We start from the raw sequence: 20,022 nt of genomic DNA, 5'->3' as shown, positions 1-20,022 counted from the left end.
AGACAGACAGAGACAGAGAGTGGGGGAAGGGCAGAGAGAGAGGGAGAGAGAGAATCCCAAGCAGGCTCCTCACTGTCAGCATGGGGCTTGAACCCATGAACCATGAGACCACGACCTGAACCGAAACCAAGAGTGGGACACTTAACCGACTGAGCCACTCAGGCACCCCTAGGGGGCCAGTTAAGTTTTCTTAGGCATGGTTGCAGCATGATCAGATTCACTCTTTGGCAGGTCATCCTGGCACCTCTACTGTAGGAGGACAAGGCTGACTAGTGAGGCCTGGCACATGGCGACTAACTCGTATCTGTTGAACAAATGAATGAACAAACGAGACCAGTTAGGGGCTACTACAAGACTTCAGGCAAAAAGTGATGGGGTGTAAACTGGAGGGGTGGCCGTGGGGGCAGGGATAACCCTCAGTGCGTGTGGTTCTTATGCTGCCAGATGTGAGATGGATGGCACCAACCAAGGCAAGCTCTCAGGTTCCTCACTGGACTGAAGGATGACCGGAGGCGCCATTCCTCATGGTTCAGAACTGCAAGGGAGTAATGGAGGGCGGTGATAATGTGGTGTCAGCACAGTCTCCCGGGTGGGTTCCTGGCTCCCCCTTACCACTAGCTATTTTGCTTAAGACCCCCACACCCCGTGCCTGAGTTTATATTTGATATTCTTGTGGCTTGCTCGCTCACTAAGTACGGCCAAGGGATCAGCATTAAAATAGAAGACCAGGGTTAAAATACATCCCATTAAATGAACCCATAGCAGCAACAAACTATCTGAATCCAGATGAGTGTAAGTCACAGTTCACACAGGCTGAATTAATTAAGCAGTTACCTGCCAAAGGCCAGAGCCTTCTAAATAACTACAATGCTATCCACATTTTGTTCCTCTTCCCAGAGCTTCTTCGCCTCAAGGTATCTAGGTGGCTTATGACTATGAAGCATTTTAATAAGCTCTACAAATGAATAGATGTAACTGGCATTAAGGGCAACTTTGATGCTTGATGAGTTTCCGCAGAAAGAGCGTCATGATACCTTTCCCCAAACCTCCTTACAAAATCCAGAGGGTCCGTGCATGTACTGAAGTTGCTAATTGGAATGTCTGCTTCGCTGACCAAGGCATGGCAGAAAGAAAGGCAGTTAATTATTTCTCTTCATATCTGATGAAATTTCCCCTTCTCCTCACTTGTAGAGGACATCATTAGTCTGACATGGTGAACAATACTCCATTATACCTGGATATTTTTAATGATCACCAAAAAATTCCCCACTTCTTCCACTTTTCTGATCTTCTATTTAATAACTTGATCATATTTGAATTGAACCTATCCTATTATGGGGAGATAATGAACTCAGTCTACTAGCCAACAGGAGTCATTATCTGCGGTATACATTTTGAAAAAGATCTCCTCATGAGGCTTTGGCTGCAGCAACCCAGGGCAGGGGAGGAAGCTCCGTATCAGCACTTGACAATGAAGACCAAATGTTTCAGCACCCAGCATAATTATTCCTGCTGCTCTCCTTTGAAACCTGTTCTCTTCTCTGTACGTGTGAGATTTCAGTTCAGAGTCTCCACTACCTGGGTCTTTGCGGACATGTCTACAACAGAAACTTTCTCTTCTATTTTACCAGAAGATCAGACAGCAGGACTTTTAAAAGCCTTGCAGGACATAGTAACTTATTACTCAGGTTGACCCAGAGACTGAAAAATACGTGAAAACAACCTTGCTAAGCAGAGGCCAGACAGTAATCTAAACCCATCAGTTACTCCCCTCTGCCTCTGTGGAGAAGTTCTAATTCCCTCCCTTGGCATGTACGGCCCCCACCATATGACCCCTGACTACTTCTCCAGGCTTCTCTCGACCCACTGCTCTGCACATACACTTCTCCCCAGCCAAAGGACTGTTGATCTTGCACATGCTCCCCACCCCGTATGTTCCAGGGCATTCCACCACGAGAGGTGAGCCCCTCTAGGCTCAGCTCAAATTTCTCTCCCTGACAACTATGTTTAATTCCCACCCAGCCCCATCTGCTCATGGCCTCTTAGTCGGTTCCTCATTCTTGTCAGATTCATAGATTCATTCACCCGATAACATGCAGAGTGTTGCGATGGGCATCCGCCAGGCACGGAGTTGCATCTGTGGAGGAGAAAGTCTTGACAGGAAGCGCAGCCTCTGCCCCCAAAGCTCTCATCACTTCCTGGGAGTTTCCACAGCCCTTCATATCTGTCTGCGGCTCCAACTGCCCTCACTGAGAAGCAGCACTGGGTTCAGAGGCAGGGGACGCTGAGGTTAAATCCTGCCCACACCACTTGCAAGGCACCACAGGCTCGGGTGTGTTGCTTGAACCCTCAGATCCTTGTCTCTTTCATCAGTAACATGATGCAAAGGATACTAATACCCATCTCCCAAGGCCGCTGAGGGGATTAACAAGAATCCACGCACAACCCACAGCCCTCTAGGTGGCAGAGGGGGACGCTGGATAAGGGGCACCTGTCAGTATTATTCTAGGTTACTGTGGAATATTCTGGTAACACTTTACATCTTAGACTGAGAGTCCTTTGAAGGCAGGGACCAAACAGCATCCCTATTTATGTTAGCACAGTTCCTACTACTGTGCCCTGAACACAGTCAGTCAACCCTGCAGAAGGAAGAGAGAAGGAGGTGCGAAGGAAGGAAAGCGGACTTTTACACAGACGTTTGCACAGATCAGAAAAGCACTTTTTTTTTTTAACCTTAAGACCTGGGTGATTAAGGAAAAACCCCCAATTAATATGAACATATTTGCTTTATATTTTCTGTGCCAGGGATATTCACATTTGCTATCACTACTCACACAAGATGGGTAACATCATCTCCATGACATGGAGGAAGAAAGGGAGGGCCAGGCAAAGTGACTGCCCAAAGCCACTCTCCTGGGAAAAGCCAGGTATGGAGTATGAACTCAGGTACGAGGCTCCTAAAGCTCTCACTGTGTGCTATGGACTGACATTCCTTTGGTCAGTGAGCCGGCACACATTTACTGAGCACCTACTGTGTGCCAGGCACTCTAGAATACAGCAGTGAGCAACAACACGCAATCCCTGCCATTGCCTTTAGGAAGCTGACAATTGATCAGAAGAAAATGGGAACCAAGGAGAGGACTTCACTGGACAAGAAACACGAACAAAATGGTGGGCATTGGCTCTGGCTAGGTCTGAGGCTGAATCTATAAAAAGCCAAAACAAGCAAAGAAACAAAACTGATCCATTTTTCTTTAAACAGCACTTAAGCCTACGACTTGCTGCTAGGTAGACAAACCAACCAGAAACACATGTTCAGATGGATCTGGTATTTCTCCCAGGGCCTCGGCTGGCTCTCTCTCCCCTTTGAGGGCCTTCTTGGGAATCAGGCAATCCCCCCCTCGGGTGGAGTGAGACTGTGACCCTCTGTTGTGTTCAGTTGCCTGCCTTGGTTTCTTCTTCTTTAAATAGGGGTAACAGTCCTGCCAACTCGACAGGGTTTTCATGAGCAGCAGAAGAGCTTGGCTGGTGAAGTCTCCAGCCAGGCACAAGCCTGGTTTGCCACTGGCATCTGGTTAACCTGTAGGTTTGGCTGATGCAGAGTGATGGGCTGAATCGGGGATTTAGTGCTGCCACTGTGATGATGGAATCATCATCCAATCCAGAACCTGGAGTCCTCTAATCCATATCCTGTGTTTGGCCCATGAGCTACTGGGTTGGTATTCCAGAAAGGCCTGGAATTAGCCAGGTTCAAGAATCCCTATGCTCAGTGTTTGGTTAAAGTCGCCCCCCCTCCCCCCCCTCCGCTTTTTTTTTTTTTGACAAAAACTAGGCACTATATAATAGCACAGTGTCACAAGTTCAACTGTTGCCAATGCTTCTTTCTGTCATGGCTGGGCCAGGGGTAGGCAGCCCAGAGCTCCGGTGGCCACCAATGACAGCTGAGGTGATTTGGGTACCATTCTCTATCATAAACCATCCCCCTCAACATTCTCTTTCCATCCCTTCCCTGCCTCTACTCAGTTCTACTTCACCATTACAAAGAAGGCTGCAAAGAACATCTTCATAAGCCCCCCTTGCACACCTGTGGGAGTGTTCTCCATAATGGTGTGAAGAAGTTCTGGGTGTTCACGGCGAAATGTTAGTGGGACTACAAAATTGCCCACTCAAGCGGCTTTACCGTTAGACCTTAGAATTACACCTTAACCACGGCACAAGATACTTTAAAAAAAAAAAAAAAAGGATCATAGCTCCACACCCTAGTATCTCCTTGTCTGAGACATGCCCTTCACACTGTCCTGCTTAGTTACCTTTCTGCCTCTGCGGTAGAGGGTTTCTAGCAGGGCACCGGTCACACCTACAGGCATTATCGGACATCTCCGGCTGTTTTCAGTGCTAAAAATGTTCAGCCTCCCTTTCTGGAACAAGACGGCCTAACTAATATTATGGAAGCGAATAATGTTCTGTCACTGTTGAATAAAGGATCAAGTCAGAGATGGGTACCGAACATCGGGTACTGGTTACTCTGTGACTCTGGTCTAGGAGCGGTGACCTGGTCCGAAACTTCAACAAACTTCTTTGGAACAGTACCCAGTCCAGCTTTCTACCTGCGGCCTCCAAGGACATTCTAAAGAGAAACGTGAAATTTCCTTTGTTTTATATTAATTTGAAGGATTGAAAGGCCATCAATCACCCAAGACCTCTTTTTAATTTTTTTGAAAGAAAGAAAAAAAACACCCCCCCAAGAAAGAGATGATTTGGTCTTCTACCCTCTTCCTTTGGGGAAGGGCCTCCCCCTGCACCCCATAAACTGCTGAAAGGGGAGATGCCTCTGCCCTGACTGGTGCACAGGGAGCCAGAAGTGACACAGGCGACAAGGGAGGTGTGTGAGAGGGTAGGGCTCTGGAGGGGGACATGGGCTGGCAGCAAGCAGGCCAGGATGGTAGAACAGGCCGCTTACCATTCCAAAATCCTCTGCGTGAATAGAGGTTATTGTGTGGCCAGGATTCCAGCAGCGCTCCCCGTCCCCAGCGGCTTGGGCTTTACTAACCCTCGTGACCGAGGATGCTGGAAAGTGTTTGGCAGAAGGCATTTGACAATATTTGCCTGTTTTCTGCTGGGAACTGCCTCCAGATCACGTGGCCCCAATTATTTTAGGCTGCTTGGGCACTGTATTGTTTGTTCTTGGAGTGGAGATGGTCTCCGGGGCGATGGGGAGGGTGCTCGTGGCGAGGAGGGAGCAGGTGGAGGAGCAAATAGCCCCTAACCCAATTCCCAAAACAAACCAAGTGTCCCAGGAGAGCTTGGCATTGTCGGGAGACCAATGTCCTTTCCTGGGCCTACACACCTCCGTCCTGAGGGCCTGCACGCTGCCGTTGCAGAGAGCAGACAGCACGAAGGATGCACATGTCTCAGAGAATGAGATGCCATGGTGTGGAGCTAGGTTCTTTTTTTTTTTTAAGTATCTTATACTGTGGGTGAAGATACAAAATGGCAAAGCCATTTGAGGGGGCAAATATCAGTCCCATTAATATTTTCCGGGTACCCAGCTCTCCTTCTCGACGCCAACACAGAGAACACTCCAACAGGTGTGCAAGGGGACATATGAAGATGCTCTCTGCGGCCCTGTCTGTAAGGGCGGAGATGAGATTTGGACACGACGTAAACGGCCAGCAGGAGGAAAGTGGTGAAATCGATCTGCCCTTGTCATATGTGGAATCGTGCGCAGCAGCTAAAATGCGGCTGTGCTCTATGGACTAACGTGGGTATGGCTTCGGGACATTCCAGTGAGGAAAGGGCAAGTTGTGGGTCAACGCAGTGCAGCAGGTTGTAGGACAGTATCCTTAGTGTGATATGTCTGCATTCCTCTTGGAAAGGAGAAAATCCGAAATTAAAAAATCCACAAGTCAGAAACTTCTGTTGACACACATGCTTATAAAAGCATAGGCAAGGGGCGCCTGGGTGGCTCAGTCGGTTGAGCGTCCGACTTCAGCTCAGGTCACGATCTCGCGGTCCGTGAGTTCGAGCCCCGCGTCGGGCTCTGGGCTGATGGCTCGGAGCCTGGAGCCTGCTTCTGATTCTGTGTCTCCCTCTCTCTCTGCCCCTCCCCCGTTCATGCTCTGTCTCTCTCTGTCTCAAAAATAAATAAACGTAAAAAAAAATAAAAAAAAAAATTTTAAAAGCATAGGCAAGACACTGTAAACACACACACACACACACACACACACACACACACACACACACACACTTCCCACTGGCCAGAGGGTCGCTCTGGATGAGCCCCGAACAACAACAAAGAACGGACAACAGCCTTATCTAGGATGTTTCAGTTTTCAAGTGAGGAAACCTATCACTTGTATTAATAAAATAAAATAAAAACAAAGTAAGGGCTTATTGAATGTATTCATATCTTGCCTTTTTCTAAAAAGCTAACAAAGGAAAAAGAAGACATTCAAACAAAAGAGATGGAAAAGTGCATAAACATCTGAACTCGCTGGCGACCAGAGCACAAGGGGAACATGGTATAACTGACCTCACTTTCCCTTGCAAAATGGTTGGGGGCGGGGCGTGGGGGGCCGTGTTCCTTTTGAGAGACAAAGTATTTACACTGAAACTACATTCTAAAAACTTTACTCGTGTGGAAGTTTATATAGGAGGTCACATGTCCTCCACCATGAATTTAAGCGTGACTGTTTTACTTAAGAGAAATGTCCTCCTTCTTCTTCCCTGCTGTTTACAGACCCTCTCCCCTGCCTCCCTCTCCCACCTCATCGGTATCCTTCTCCTCTCACTCGCTGTGCCCCACGCTGGCCACCTTCTGTAGTTCCTCCAACAAACTCAGCCTGCCTCCCACCCTGGAGGGAGCAGCAGATGCTGTGAGATGTGCCCAAGTTACCCCTGAGGACCGACGTGTCCTTCTCCTCTGCTGGGGGGCTGCTTGCTGAGGCTGAATCCTTCCTGAGGAGTTGTCCTCAGCAGAACGTGAAGGGAACTGCCTTGCCCAAAGCTTCACCCCCCTTCATGGGGGAGCCGATATTCAATGGTGGGCAAGGTGGGGGATAAAGGCCTGGACCCAATGCCTGGACTCTGGTCTCTCTGAAGGGCCAGCCCAGCCTCAGAACTCCCCACAGGATTGCTGAGGACTCTACTGCAGCCTCCTGTCAGCCTGACACCCCCTCTGCCTCTCCCAGTGTCCCTCACACCCCCATGTGTCAATATTGGATGCATGCCCGAATAAACCACCTGCACACCCATCTCTGCTCAGTCTGCCTCTGGGAAAGCCCAACCTACATTAGTACAGCCTTTTAAATTTTTTTTTTTTTCAACGTTTATTTATTTTTGGGACAGAGAGAGACAGAGCATGAACGGGGGAGGGGCAGAGAGAGAGGGAGACACAGAATCGGAAACAGGTTCCAGGCTCTGAGCCATCAGCCCAGAGCCTGACGCGGGGCTCGAACTCACGGACCGCGAGATCGTGACCTGGCTGAAGTCGGACGCTTAACCGACTGCGCCACCCAGGCGCCCCAGTACAGCCTTTTAAGAAACTGTTCCCTCTGCCTAGAATGTTCCCTGCCCCTGATTTTCACATTGTCATGTTGTGGACTTCTTGTTATACAAATGTGTACTTAAATGTCACCTCCTCCAGGAAGCTTTCCCACACCACTCAACCTAAAAAATCCTCTCAGACACTACCCTGTCAGCCAGTTCTAACTCTAGGCACAGCACTTGTCAGTATCTAATGCATTCCTTGTTTATTTATTTATCATTAATATGATACTTTTATATCACAAAACTTTCCCCCTCATCATTCCTGGTCTATATTACTCACCGTTGCACTCTCAGAGCCTAGAACAGGGTGTAGCAATAGTAGGTGCACAGCCAACATTTCTTCAATTAGTGACTGAAATTCTATCTCATACATATAAAGGGAATTGGAGGACCATCTGATGTTCTTTGAACAACTTGATGTCTTTTGATAATAACAAAACAAAAATTTATAAATTCTTGAATCTGATTTGGCCTTGAAAGCAAATTTATTTAAAAAAAAAAATCCCCTGCCTGACTCTGTGAATTGGAAAATGAAATGTCTTTTGGAATGATCTATGTGACACTATGTAGAAAAGGACATTCTGTACAGATTTAGGTACAGTAGGGGTGAACTGACTGCATACATCAGGAAGGAGGGAAGGCCTACTCCAGGATGCCCTGGGGGACCCAGAAGGGAGGGTGTGCTGAGCGCTGGCTCTACGTCAGATGCTTCAAGTGCTTTCTTTGTACTAACTCAGTTTCCTCTTGGCGACTACCCCTAGGAGTTTGATACCACTGCTATTCCCATTTTACAGGTGAGGAGACTGAGGCACAGAGAGGTTAAGGACTGCACCCAAGGCTACCCAGCTGGGAGTTAATTTCTGGCAGTCTGATTTAAGACGCTGCACTGTCCGCAGACTCACTGTTGCCAGGCAGATATCAGAGAATCACAGAAAATTAGGAATGAACAAGGTGATTTTCTTCTACTCACTCTCAAATTTTTTATTCTGAAACGTGCAACATGCTCAGGTTTTTAAAGTCAGTGTGTCTGCCAATTCCTTGCATTTCTAGAAATTCTCATGCCCAAAGTCCTTTATATTGATACCTCATTAGATGTCCTGGCATTATGGGAATTTGTGTGGCCATGATTTGGGGGAGGAAGGGTGCAGGCACAGGTTTGACCAGGGAAATAGAGTAGAATTTTAAAGAAAACGAAAAGCAGCAAATGCAATGAGAAAAAGAAGACAGGGAAAAAATGATGGAAACAAGCCAAAGTCTGGAAATCAAGCTCTTGAAAATAACCTTTGCTGTCCTTGCAGCCAAGCAAGCTGACTGTGGAGACTCTTGTTAGAAAAGATTGAGTTACGCTCCTGAATGCTTTCTCCCGATGCAGTCTTCCTCTCACCTGTGCATGGATTAGTCAGGAGAATCTAATGTGATTTGCTCCTTAAAGCCCATCTGCTCTCTTTTCTCATTTGTCCTCTCTTCTCCACCCCATCCTTTCTTCCAAAGCAGGGGCTTTGCAGTTAAAGAGACCCAGCCTGTGCCCCTTCGTGGCCCTGTGTATATTCAGGCAAATGATTTAACTGTCTAAGCTTTATTTTCCTCATCTGTGAAATGGGCATAAATGATACCAACTTCAGAGAATTGTGAGAATTCAGGGCACCTACAGGAAGTGCCTGGCATGGAGGAGGCTGGCACATAATAGCTCTTAGTGCCTACACCTCCCCACTTCTCCTTCCTCCCTCCCCTTCCTTCCTTAATCCCCTCAGGTTAGCTGGGCTGTGCTGCCAGGGGAATCATAGCCCTAACTGACATGGAGTTTTGAGGAATAAATCTCAGGTGTAGACAGCTCTTGTGCTCAAAGCTACAAAACAACTTCTAAGTAAAGCTCTTAGAGGAGAATGTACCTATAAACCTCAAACATGAAAGCAACCACTTACAACATCATCCATCAAATATTTCACCAAGTCCAGGAATTCCAAATAATAAAGTAAAGCCACTAAAGGAGATAATGCTTGTTAATATTACTAATGTTAAAATAATTGTAGTATAGTTGCAATTAAGGATTAATTCATTAAGGGACCATTGATAGGGGTGAACAGACCACCATTTCTATAATTTGTTGCATCCTTATTAACTATAACAATGGATTCCATTAAATCAGTTAACAACACCCACATGGCAGCCAGTCCTTGCCAGGATCTTGGTGATGGAAAACAAAATCTACACCCAAATAAAATAAATACGAAAATCCCAATCTCCAGGCTGGACCTAGGTTGAGTAGTTTACACAGAGCTGCAAATTAAATTGACTGCATGTTAGGCTCCTGGATGTCAAGTTCTCATGCTGATGTCAAACTTTTCAGCGATACCCTATTGTATCAGCAGGAAGCTGAAGTTACACGAGCACCGCATCAAGAGAGAACTTGCTGAAAATGAACTTACCATTGCAGAGTAGCAGGAGTGGAGTGGGGCTTGGATGCTCTATTGTTTTCTTTTTCCTCATCTGTTAAAGGAAAGAAAAAGGAGCTACCTTCAGTAGGAAAAGTAAAAGGCTTCTCAGCTCTCCCAAAGTTCCCTCAAATATGGATGATTTGAAAGCAACCGTACTTTGGCTTTTCCGACATGTTAGACTTCTTCTCGAGTGAGAAAAAAAAGGGGAAACTGACTTACACAGAAAACTCTTTTACATCACTTTGCATTTTGATCTGATGTAACTAACCCGTGAAAAGTTGAGGAACTGTCTCTCTTTATCACTGAGCAGCATGACTGCGTTCACCCGACTTGCTTTTTTCCCACCTGCAGCTGGACACCTGACTCTAGATTCTGACCTAAGAACTTCTAGACCTCACTGACCGTTTGCTCCTGGTAACGCCTATGGAATAGACAGCGGTGTCAGGTAAGGGAAGAAGAGTGTAAGGGTTCGGGAGAATTAGGATAGCAGTACAACAGAGCAGAGATTGGCAATTCTTTTTCTGTAAGGGGCCAGAGAGCAAATATTTTAGGGACTGGGGGCCAAGAGGCAAAATCAAAACTATTATACAGTATTTATATAACAAAAGAAAAAACAAATTTCCACAAAACTTTAATTGACAATATTCAAAATGTAATAATAGTAATTGAGTACAGTTTTTGTAACATAGGTCTATTAATAAGGATAATGGAACTGTTTGGGGGGAAGAGGCAACATTTTTCTTAACTGGAATTCAAAGTTCACATCTCTACCACTGAACAGATTATAAATACTCACCTGTAAAAACCATTCTTAATTTACAGCCCTATGAAAACAGGCATCAGGCAACATTTGGACTGTGAGGTCCTGGTTTGCTGATTGCTACAACCCAGCAATCTGAACAATAGATCAATCTTTGTGTCTATGAAGAACTACTCACAATTTCATCGTGGATTAACTGAGAAATACATAGTAATTAGCCTCAACCAATTCCTAATAAAGATTATTAATAGAAACAGTCAACACAAAATTTCTTGATCCACAAAATTTGACCCAAGAAGACTGGTATGAGTAACAATCTCAAGAGAAAATTAATAACATCAAAACCTACAAATATAATCAACAAAATTTACTAAGAACATGTAAAATGGTCAAAGAAATAAGTCTGTGGTGTAAAATTTATATGGAAAAGAATCTGTATATCCACAAAAAATATTTTAAGTAAAGCAAAAATGAAAGTGGAAGAAAATGAAATATGGTATAGGGAAAAAACATTAAAAACAAATAAATTAGCTTAGGGGCACATGGTTGGCTCAGTTGGTTGAGCATCTGACTCTTGATTTCAGCTCAGGTCATGATCTCACGGGTTGTGGGTTCGAGCCCTGCATCAGGCTCTGCACTGACAGTGTGGAGCCTGCTTCCTGCTCTTTATCTCCCTCTCTTTTGCCCCTCCCCCACTCATGCTCTCCCACTCTCTCAAAATAAATATTTAAAAAATAAAGAAATAAATTAGCTTAATAAAGTTGAGTTCAGAAAACATTTTCTTGATGGAAATGTATAAAGACTGGTATAATTCTGATTAAAATGTGTATTCATAAACACCATAAGACACTGCTGTTGCTTATACAACAAGTGTACATATTCAGCTTCTTCCTTATTAAACAGAAGTGCAATTTAGAGGGGACCGTGTGTCCAGGGAGGGTGATTCCCTCTCAAACCCTAGAGAGGTGAATGTTGATTAATTTAAATCTAACACAGTTTTATCTACCATCAAGCCACTGATGGGGTAGGTGTGACATGATGGGGGGGGCGGGTGACACGATGCTGGCCTTTAGGACTTACGGAGAAGCTCTCTGGGGGCCTCTGGGAAAGATATTTTTCCCCTGATAAGAAGAGATGGAAGGGCTTGATTTTGAACTTCCGCCCTCCAAAACCGTGAAAACACAAGTATCTATTGTTTTATGCAAAAGCAAGCAAGCAAACACATAGGTGAGAGAGTCTGGCCTGTGCTGGTCTTGAACATGGCTGAGCGGACACGAGAGTGAGGCAGCAAGCTTTCAACTGGGAAAAGAGCAGCCTGGGGATGAAGTCCACACTGAGGCAGCAGAGAGGAAAGGTGGAAAGACTGGGGGTTCCAAATGTCATGTTGTGCCTCATCAGCCGACCCCCCAAACAGCTGCCTCTTTGTTTGGTCAGATGATAAAATTTTCTTAGTCAATAAAACCTCTTTTCATTGGGTATTCTCTTCCCTACCACCAAAACCATCCTAACCAATACAAACACTCACACGAAATGTTCTCAGGGACAAAGTGTCCCAGTCCATCATGGGCTCGACACCTGCTCACGGTGCTTCGTCAACCTAGAGCTCCTTCTAAATGCTTCTCATCCTTTCCAACTAGAATAAACGACACCACTTCCTTGAAGCCTTCCCTGATACTCTCCAAGTCAGGCATCATTGATCCTAACTCTTCTTCTACAACCTATTATGACTTGTCTCTTGGTTGGACAGTTTAGCCACCTGGATCATTATTTCTGTACACAGCCACATCCATCTCTCCAACTTCAGTATCCTACTTAAGAAACTCCTACTTAAGAAAGGGATGATATCTTAGTAATTTTTGTGTTTCCTCTTGCTAGTGCCTCCCACCTGGCACTTAACAGTTGAGTCTGCCTTCCACAAACGTCTTCAACAATCTTAAAAGAAATGAAAAGCACAATAAGGAGCATGAACACGTGGGTCTCACAACAATATAGACACACACAAAAAATACTAACCTCAGTTGTTCACAAAGAAACAAATAGGAAATAATAAGGAGGCACAAGTTTACATCTCTGAGAGTAACACTGAGAGTTTTAAATAATGATAATCCCTAATGCTGGGGTGTAAATGGTAAAACTGACAGTCACATATTTTTCTGAAGGTAGTGTTAACTCGTACAAAGTTCTGGCAAGCAAACTGGCCGTAATAGTGACACCCATCTAAAATGTCCAGTCACTTGACCTCACAACCCAACTCCTAGAAATGATACTAAGCAAATAATCCAAAATAAATAAAAGACTATGTTAAGAAACACATGATTGATTTTCTTCTCAAACAAGGAAAAGTACATAAATGACCTAAATATACCTCCTGGCGTATGCTGGAACATGATTAACATTTCCATTCCCACTAGAACTGGCAGACTATCTCCCCCACCCCCTGCTTCTTTACATTTTAGCATTTCGGCCAAGCTGGACTAGATATCAAAAGACCTGTGTTCTAGAATCAATGCCAAAACTTACTGGCCATGACTGAGCAAACCCCTCAACCTTTGAGCTTCATGTTCCTTCATTTGTAAATGGTCATTTTATAGGGCCAGTGAAAGGATTATATTAATTAATTCAAAAAATATTCACTGAATAGCTAATTTATGCCAGCTAGACACCGAGGATAAAGAAATTAAACTCCTGTCCTTCTGTCTGGTTGGAGAGCGAGAAAGACAAACAACGGAGAGAAAGGCCAAGTTCAGTGAGAAGTGATAAACGCTATGACACGGGTAGGCAAGGAGGAGCCTGCTGACACAGACTGGGTGAAAAAGCAGAGCCCATCGCGGAAGGCTTACTGGAAGAAGCAGTGATAAGTGAGCTAAGTCTCAGTGTGCCAGAGATGGGAACCAGATGGCAAGGAAGGGGGGACCAAGTCAGGGGAAAAGAAGGTGGAGAAGGTGAGGAACAGACCGAGACAGGGGACCCAGAAGCTCATGACCCCCTCCCAGGAGGAAGATGGCTACAACGCGGGTTGGGTGTGGCGCAGGGAGCTGGAGAGGGGCTCTTCTGACAACGTAATAACTCTGTTTAAGCTTCAAGACAGTTGCTTAAACTGAGGATAATAAGCACGCCTGCCTTGAAAGGCTGCCGGCGGAATTAGTGGAATGAACTCAACACAGGCTAAGAGCTCCCAAATCTCATTTTCAGGGCTGCGTGGCAAAGACCGCCCTCGGCTGCTCTGGTGGCCAGGAGCCCCCGGAGCACTTCTGCTCAGCCGTGGCTGCTGTGGGAAGCAGGCCAGGGAGGCCGCGCTTCTGCTCGCTTCTGCTCGGAAAGACTTCCAGGGACAAAGACAAATGCGTGGATGGAGACCCCGCCAGGCAAACACACACTGGGCGACATCACAGCTCCAAACAGGAGGTGGCATTTGAGCTGCGCCCTGAAGAGACAGTCAGGGTTTTTAAAATAACTTTGTTTTCTGTTCGCAAAAGTAATCCATGTCCATTTTTTGACTTTGGGAAAATAGACAGAAAATAGAAATCTCTGGAAATCTAAGCCCCTCTCAACACAGAGAACTATTGTTTTCATCTTATTTACCTCCAGTCTGCTTTCAACGTTCTCTTTCACACCCAAGGACACACATACCCCAAACTTAAAACAAGTGGGGGCCACACAGTCACCCTGGCTTGTCGCCTGTCCCCTTCGCCTTTACAAGGACAGGTCAGACTTTGAGAGGAGGACGCTGAGGGAGGGGGTGTTCCAGGGGAGGAAGCAGCACTCGAAAAGTCTTGGAGGACAAAAGCCGCGGCCCAAGGGAGAACGCACACCGTCCACTTGGCTGGAGCCACAAAAGTCCCTTGTTCTGGGACTCCGTCTCAGTGCCCGCCCCACCTCAGGTCACACCTGTCTCTACTGTGTCAGATGTCTCTCCCCAGTGAAGCTCTGCGATGGCCCATTTCTGGTACCAGCGAATGCAAAGAGACCTGGCTTTGAGGGCAAGGCAGGCCTGGGTGCGAGTCCCAGCTCTGCCCTCAACTCTGGTTGGAACCCTGGGCAGCTACTCCACTAAAGGCCCGGGGGGTCCTTTACCTAAAACATGAGAATCATAACTTATACCACAAGCACAGTTTGAAAATTAAGTGTGTTCAGAACTAGACACCTTAAAAAAGAATACCACCACAACAATAATAGCATTTATTGGCCAAGTACTTAAGCCAGGCATTGTGCATGCCTAGGTTTTCGTGCACTCTCTCACTGTATTCCTCCCAAGGGTGCCATGAAGAAGTTTTATATCTGATTTCATAAAGAAGGAGATCGAACTTTGGAGAGTCTGAATCACTTGCACCAGGCCCTGCAGCCAACGAATGGAGACTGGACTTCACTCTGTGCTCAGCACATGGTGGCTACTGACGGTGCTTGGACAAGAACTGGTCGATGCCGGAGCCAGTGCAGACTCTCCAGCTTGGTCACCAAAGAGGTGCCTTCCACCCCTGCAGGCCCCTTTCTAGACCCCTAGTGACTCTGTGCCCAGGGTCCCAAAGCCCAGCCTCTCTCTCCCAAAAAGGGGTGTGTGTGTCACAGCCAGGCCCCTCCTATTTGATGGCTGTCAAGCCTGATTCGCCAGAAGTGCTGGTTACTCACTTACTCATTCATCAAATACCGATCGTCTGCTAGGTTCCAGCCCTAGGCCAGGGGCTAAAGGGTGAGACCAGACAAACATTGTCTCTGCTCTTTAAAAACAAATTTTTTTTAATATTTCTCTATTTTTGACAGAGAGGAGTAGGGAAGGGGCAGAGAGACAGGGAGACACAGAATCGGAAGCAGGCTCCAGGCTCTGAGCTGTCAGCACAGAGCCCGATGCAGGGCTTGAACTCACGAACTGCAAGATCATGACCTGAGCTGAAGTTGAATGTTTAACTGACTGAGTCACCCAGGCGCCCTGTCTCTGCTCTTTTAAGATCAGAGTCAAATTATCAGCAAATAAAATGTAAGGGCAAGTCCAGGATGTTACAGCAGCACCAAATGTGGGGTGTGACTTGCGTCTTGGTATCTGAAGGAGGAGAAGGAACCACCTGGGTGACGAGCACAGGAGAGCACATTTTAGGTACAAGGAAATAGCCACAGTTGATAGAAACTTTACTCTGCCAAATGCCTTTTCTTTTTAACAGGCAAAAATGCCGCAAACGAAATAAGATTCATGCCATAAGGCAGAATTTCCAGCCAGCAAGGCTCCTGGAGGCACTCACAGCACACGCTGGGCCACCCATTCTCAAGGCCCACCCTGCTCATCCTACCAAAGCCAGAGAGCAGCCGTTTGCTTAAAACCTCCCAGCGAGATGCAGCCCACTGCCTGGCCTTCCAGCCACTCTGTCCTGCTCTCACTTTGCAGTCATGTCTCCAAACACGCTCCAGGGAATCTCAGTCAATTTCCCAGTGGAAATTCTCTGCTCCCCTCTCTGGATCTATGTCCTGATAGAAAGTCTGAGGCCAAATTTCCAGGCTCAAACACTGGCTCCACCACCTGCCAGCTGTGCGACTTTGAACAACCTTTTGGTGCCTTATTTTCCTTATCTGAAAAACAGGGGTAACAATAGCATCAAGCACATACTGTGAGGATTAGTTAACCACTCCTGGCACAAGATACATGCTACCTATGTATTCGCTGTTACTACAATAGTTGTCACTCTTCTGCAGGGGCCATGCACCTGGATCCCCATCCTGTCCCTGGGGCTGCGATTGGCAAGCCCAGCCCCTGGGACACAGCTATTTGCTCCTCCCCTGTGCTCCTGCAGCACCCCAACTAGCCCCTCGCAAAGACCTCATCACAGGGTATGGTCACTGCCTGCCCACCAGTGTGTCTGCCTTGCTAGTCTGTAAGCTTTGTAGGGCACAGACTGCCTCACCACTGTGGCTCCAGTACCCACACAGGGTAGGGGCTCAAGAAGTATTTGTGGAGGGGTGCCTGGGTGGCTCAGTAGGTTGAGCATCTGACTCTTGATTTCAGCTCAGTCATGATCCCAGGGTCATGGGATCGAGCCCCATGTCAGGCTTAGAGCCTGCTTAAGATTCTCTCTCTCTCTCTCTCTCTCTCTCTCTCTCTCTCTCCCTCCCTCCCTCCCTCCCTCCCTCTCCCTCTGCCCCTCTTCCCTGCTCTCTCTAATAATTTTTTTTAAAAAGAAGTATTTGTGGAATGAATGGATGAATGGCTAAGATAATACCACAATTAAATTCTGAGACTACCCATCTTCATAAACATACAAATAATAATTCTATCAGAGAACCTTTACTGAGGACTTATAATGTGCCAGGCACTTTTCACTGCATTTACTTTTCACAGCTGCCCAAGACAGTGAATGATTTAAAATATGTGAAACACCAAATATAGTGCTTAATGTATACTTAGTGCTTAATCAATTTTAGGTCTAATTACTAGTATTATCCCCCTTTACAGAGAAAGACAATGAGGCTCAGAGAAGTGGGAAGCAAGCTGTCTGAGGTCACACAGCTAGTGGGGGAGCCAGGAGAGGACCCACTGTAGTTGACATGAAAACTTCCCGAGCCCAAACATTTTGAGCCTCAGTCTCTCTTGCAACCTCTAGTACTGCACTAAATGTGGTACAGAACATAGTCTCTGCCTAATATCTGCTGATTGAATTCACAATATTTGGGAACCTATTTTAGAATATTTCCTGCCTGGAGCCGGTGTGGCAGAGTTTAATATTAAGGGAGAACGTTTCTAAATTAATTACTTCTGTTCAGATCCCAGGAAAGGTTCAAGTTTATGCAAGTCTCGAGTTTCACTTCAAAGTCCTAATTCTATTTCCTTTCATTATGTTAACCTGGCTGCACCTGGCCAGACCTCACCTGTTGGGAACATGCGCTGGCCAAACATTTCATTTCCCCTTATCCAACCTCTTCCCAGCCACTGCAAAGGACGCCAGCAGATGATCAGGGTGCCTGGACCTAGGCCTTTGGCAGTGGGCATCAGCCCCTGGCAGCAAACCCTTCTCCCCGTGGGAACAGGGCTGAGCCCCAAACAAAACTGTGATGTTGGCAGGCATTGCTCTGAGGGGGCCCCACACCTGCCTCCTTTTACCTCCTCTGGGTGAATTCCTTCCTAACCTTGGAGTTAGAAAAGGCCTTTCTAATTTTCATACAAAACCCAAAAGCCATAAAAGGAAATGTTGATAAATTTCCTACATAAGAAATCCAAAGCTTCTATGTGGGGGTGTGGGGGAACCACACCTTAAGTAGAAAGATAATACCGTGCTTGGGAAAACTTCAGTCATGCCGCAGACAACAATCTCATCTCCCCACCACAGACAGAGTGCCAATAAAACCGAAAGGAAAAGGACTAAGAACCAAGAGGAAAAAAAAGACAAAACAAAAAACAAAACAAAACAAAACCAAGCAAGGCACATGACACACAGTTGATGGAAAAAATACAAATGTTCTTGAAATGTGAAGAGATGATTAATTTCAATTAGTGAGAAGGAAAACTACACTGAAGTACCATTTCTCAATCAGATTGGCAAAAATCCAAACTGCGACCACACAACTGTGCGTGAGGTTGTGGGAAAGAGGTGCCCTCCCACCTTGCGGGGGTAGCATGACAGGGTACCTCCGCATGTGGAAGGTCATCTGGCCCAATGTACTGAAGTCCCACATGCTCTTTAGCCAGCGGTCCCATGTCTAGGAACAGATCCTACAGCTATGGGTGGGACACATGGGAGGTGACCATACGCATCGCAACTTATCTGAAATGGTAAACATTCAGAAACAGCTCAGCGCTCACCTGTTTAGCTAAACTATGCTACATCCTCACAGAATGCCACACAACTGTGAAAAAAAAAAGACTGAAAACAAGAAAAGAATGAGGACGTTCTCTGTTCTTACTGATAGGGAGCATTCTGGGGTTTAGTATTAAGTGAAAAAAGCAAGTCACAACAAAATGCATTGAGGCTGCTGCCTTTTCATCTTAGAAAGTGGCATAAAAGGGGGTGCCTGCGTGGCTCAGTTGGTGGAGCACGCGACTCCTGGTCTTGGGTTGTGGGTTCGAGCCCCATGTTGGGTGTAGAGATCACTTAAAGATAAAATCTTCAAAAAAAGAAGTGGCAAAAAAGAACATATACTTGAATTTTTATTTGCATAAAGAAATAAAATACTGGCAGAATGCACAAAAAGCACCAGAAATACTGGAAAAATACACAATAAACAAATGCACATACCACTGGGGAGTTGAGGTGGGACTGAGACTTCTCAATGAGTACCTTTAAGGCATTCTGATTTTTGAACCATACGAACACCTTATCTATTCCAAAATACTCTGAGTTTGAACAAATTAAAAACTCCTCTGTTCGGGAGGGAGCAACTGAAGGAAGAATCTATTCATACTTGGTTAAGTGATACTGGAATGCCAAAAACCGAAAGCAAATTACCAATACTGATAACCTGACGGCTTTACAGTGTTTTGCTTTCCTAATATCCATTTACCTAATAAACACATACTGTGCACCTACTAGGCACCAGGCCCTATCAAATTAAATGACACACAATCAGAAGACATTCTCTCTTCCCCTCAGGGAGTTATGGCCCACGGAGGGACTGAGTGGAGGTGTCGAGGGGCCCTGGCAGTGAGCTCCAAGCACAGAGGACAGACTAGAGCCTTCTCCACAAGAGGAGAGGACAGACAGACACTCAGAGGGACACAAGAAGGGCAGCCTGAGATGGAAGAGTGGGTGGGTGAGGAAGGGGAGGAGTCTGGGGGGTTGTCTTTAACCATGGCCTCATCAGCCAGCCAGCGGTCTTGCGCTGTGGTTCCCAGCTAGGACTAAACTGCCCCACACGGGCAGTCCGACTGTTACAAGCCATCATGCGAAGACTCTGGGAACTTCCCACTCCAAGTCCTTGCCCTTGCTCTGGGAGCTGTCGAACACCTTCCTGCTATCAGCAGGAGGCTTTCATCCACCACTGGGTGGACATGAGAAAAAGTTTAGCTACATTTCCTTTTCTCTGGAACCCACCGTAGGAGGTCACAAGATCCCAAACTGGAGACACCTGCCCAGTGAGTGGATTAGGGTGAGGGAGATATGTGGCTTTCACACACACAGCCCTGAGATGCAATGAGATCTTAAAACGATAATGATGCATCACATGAAGCTGGGACCCACTGAGACCCCAGTTCTATGCCATCATGCCACTGAACTCCAACTTTCCTCTTCCTTGTGCTGTAAAAATTCTCCGTCACCACCCAACAGTGGATAACAGCCATGACGAGTGGGGGAGGGGTCGGGG

At 46.3% G+C, this 20,022-nt stretch overlaps 1 protein-coding gene across 1 annotated transcript in view; it reads right to left on the bottom strand.

Moving 5' to 3' along the window:
- RFX4 (regulatory factor X4) overlaps window positions 1-20,022 on the bottom strand; it is a 143,778-nt gene that overhangs the window by 106,469 nt on the left and 17,287 nt on the right. The window contains exon 3 of the mRNA XM_032593803.1: window positions 9,975-10,035. Within this exon, the coding sequence (XP_032449694.1) occupies window positions 9,975-10,035 (61 nt within the window). The remainder of the gene's footprint in view (window positions 1-9,974; window positions 10,036-20,022) is intronic.

The sequence above is a fragment of the Lynx canadensis genome, chromosome B4, assembly GCF_007474595.2.
Source record: "Lynx canadensis isolate LIC74 chromosome B4, mLynCan4.pri.v2, whole genome shotgun sequence".
In the NCBI taxonomy this organism is placed as follows: Eukaryota; Metazoa; Chordata; class Mammalia; order Carnivora; family Felidae; genus Lynx; species Lynx canadensis.
This window is presented reverse-complemented; position numbering and strand designations above follow the sequence as displayed.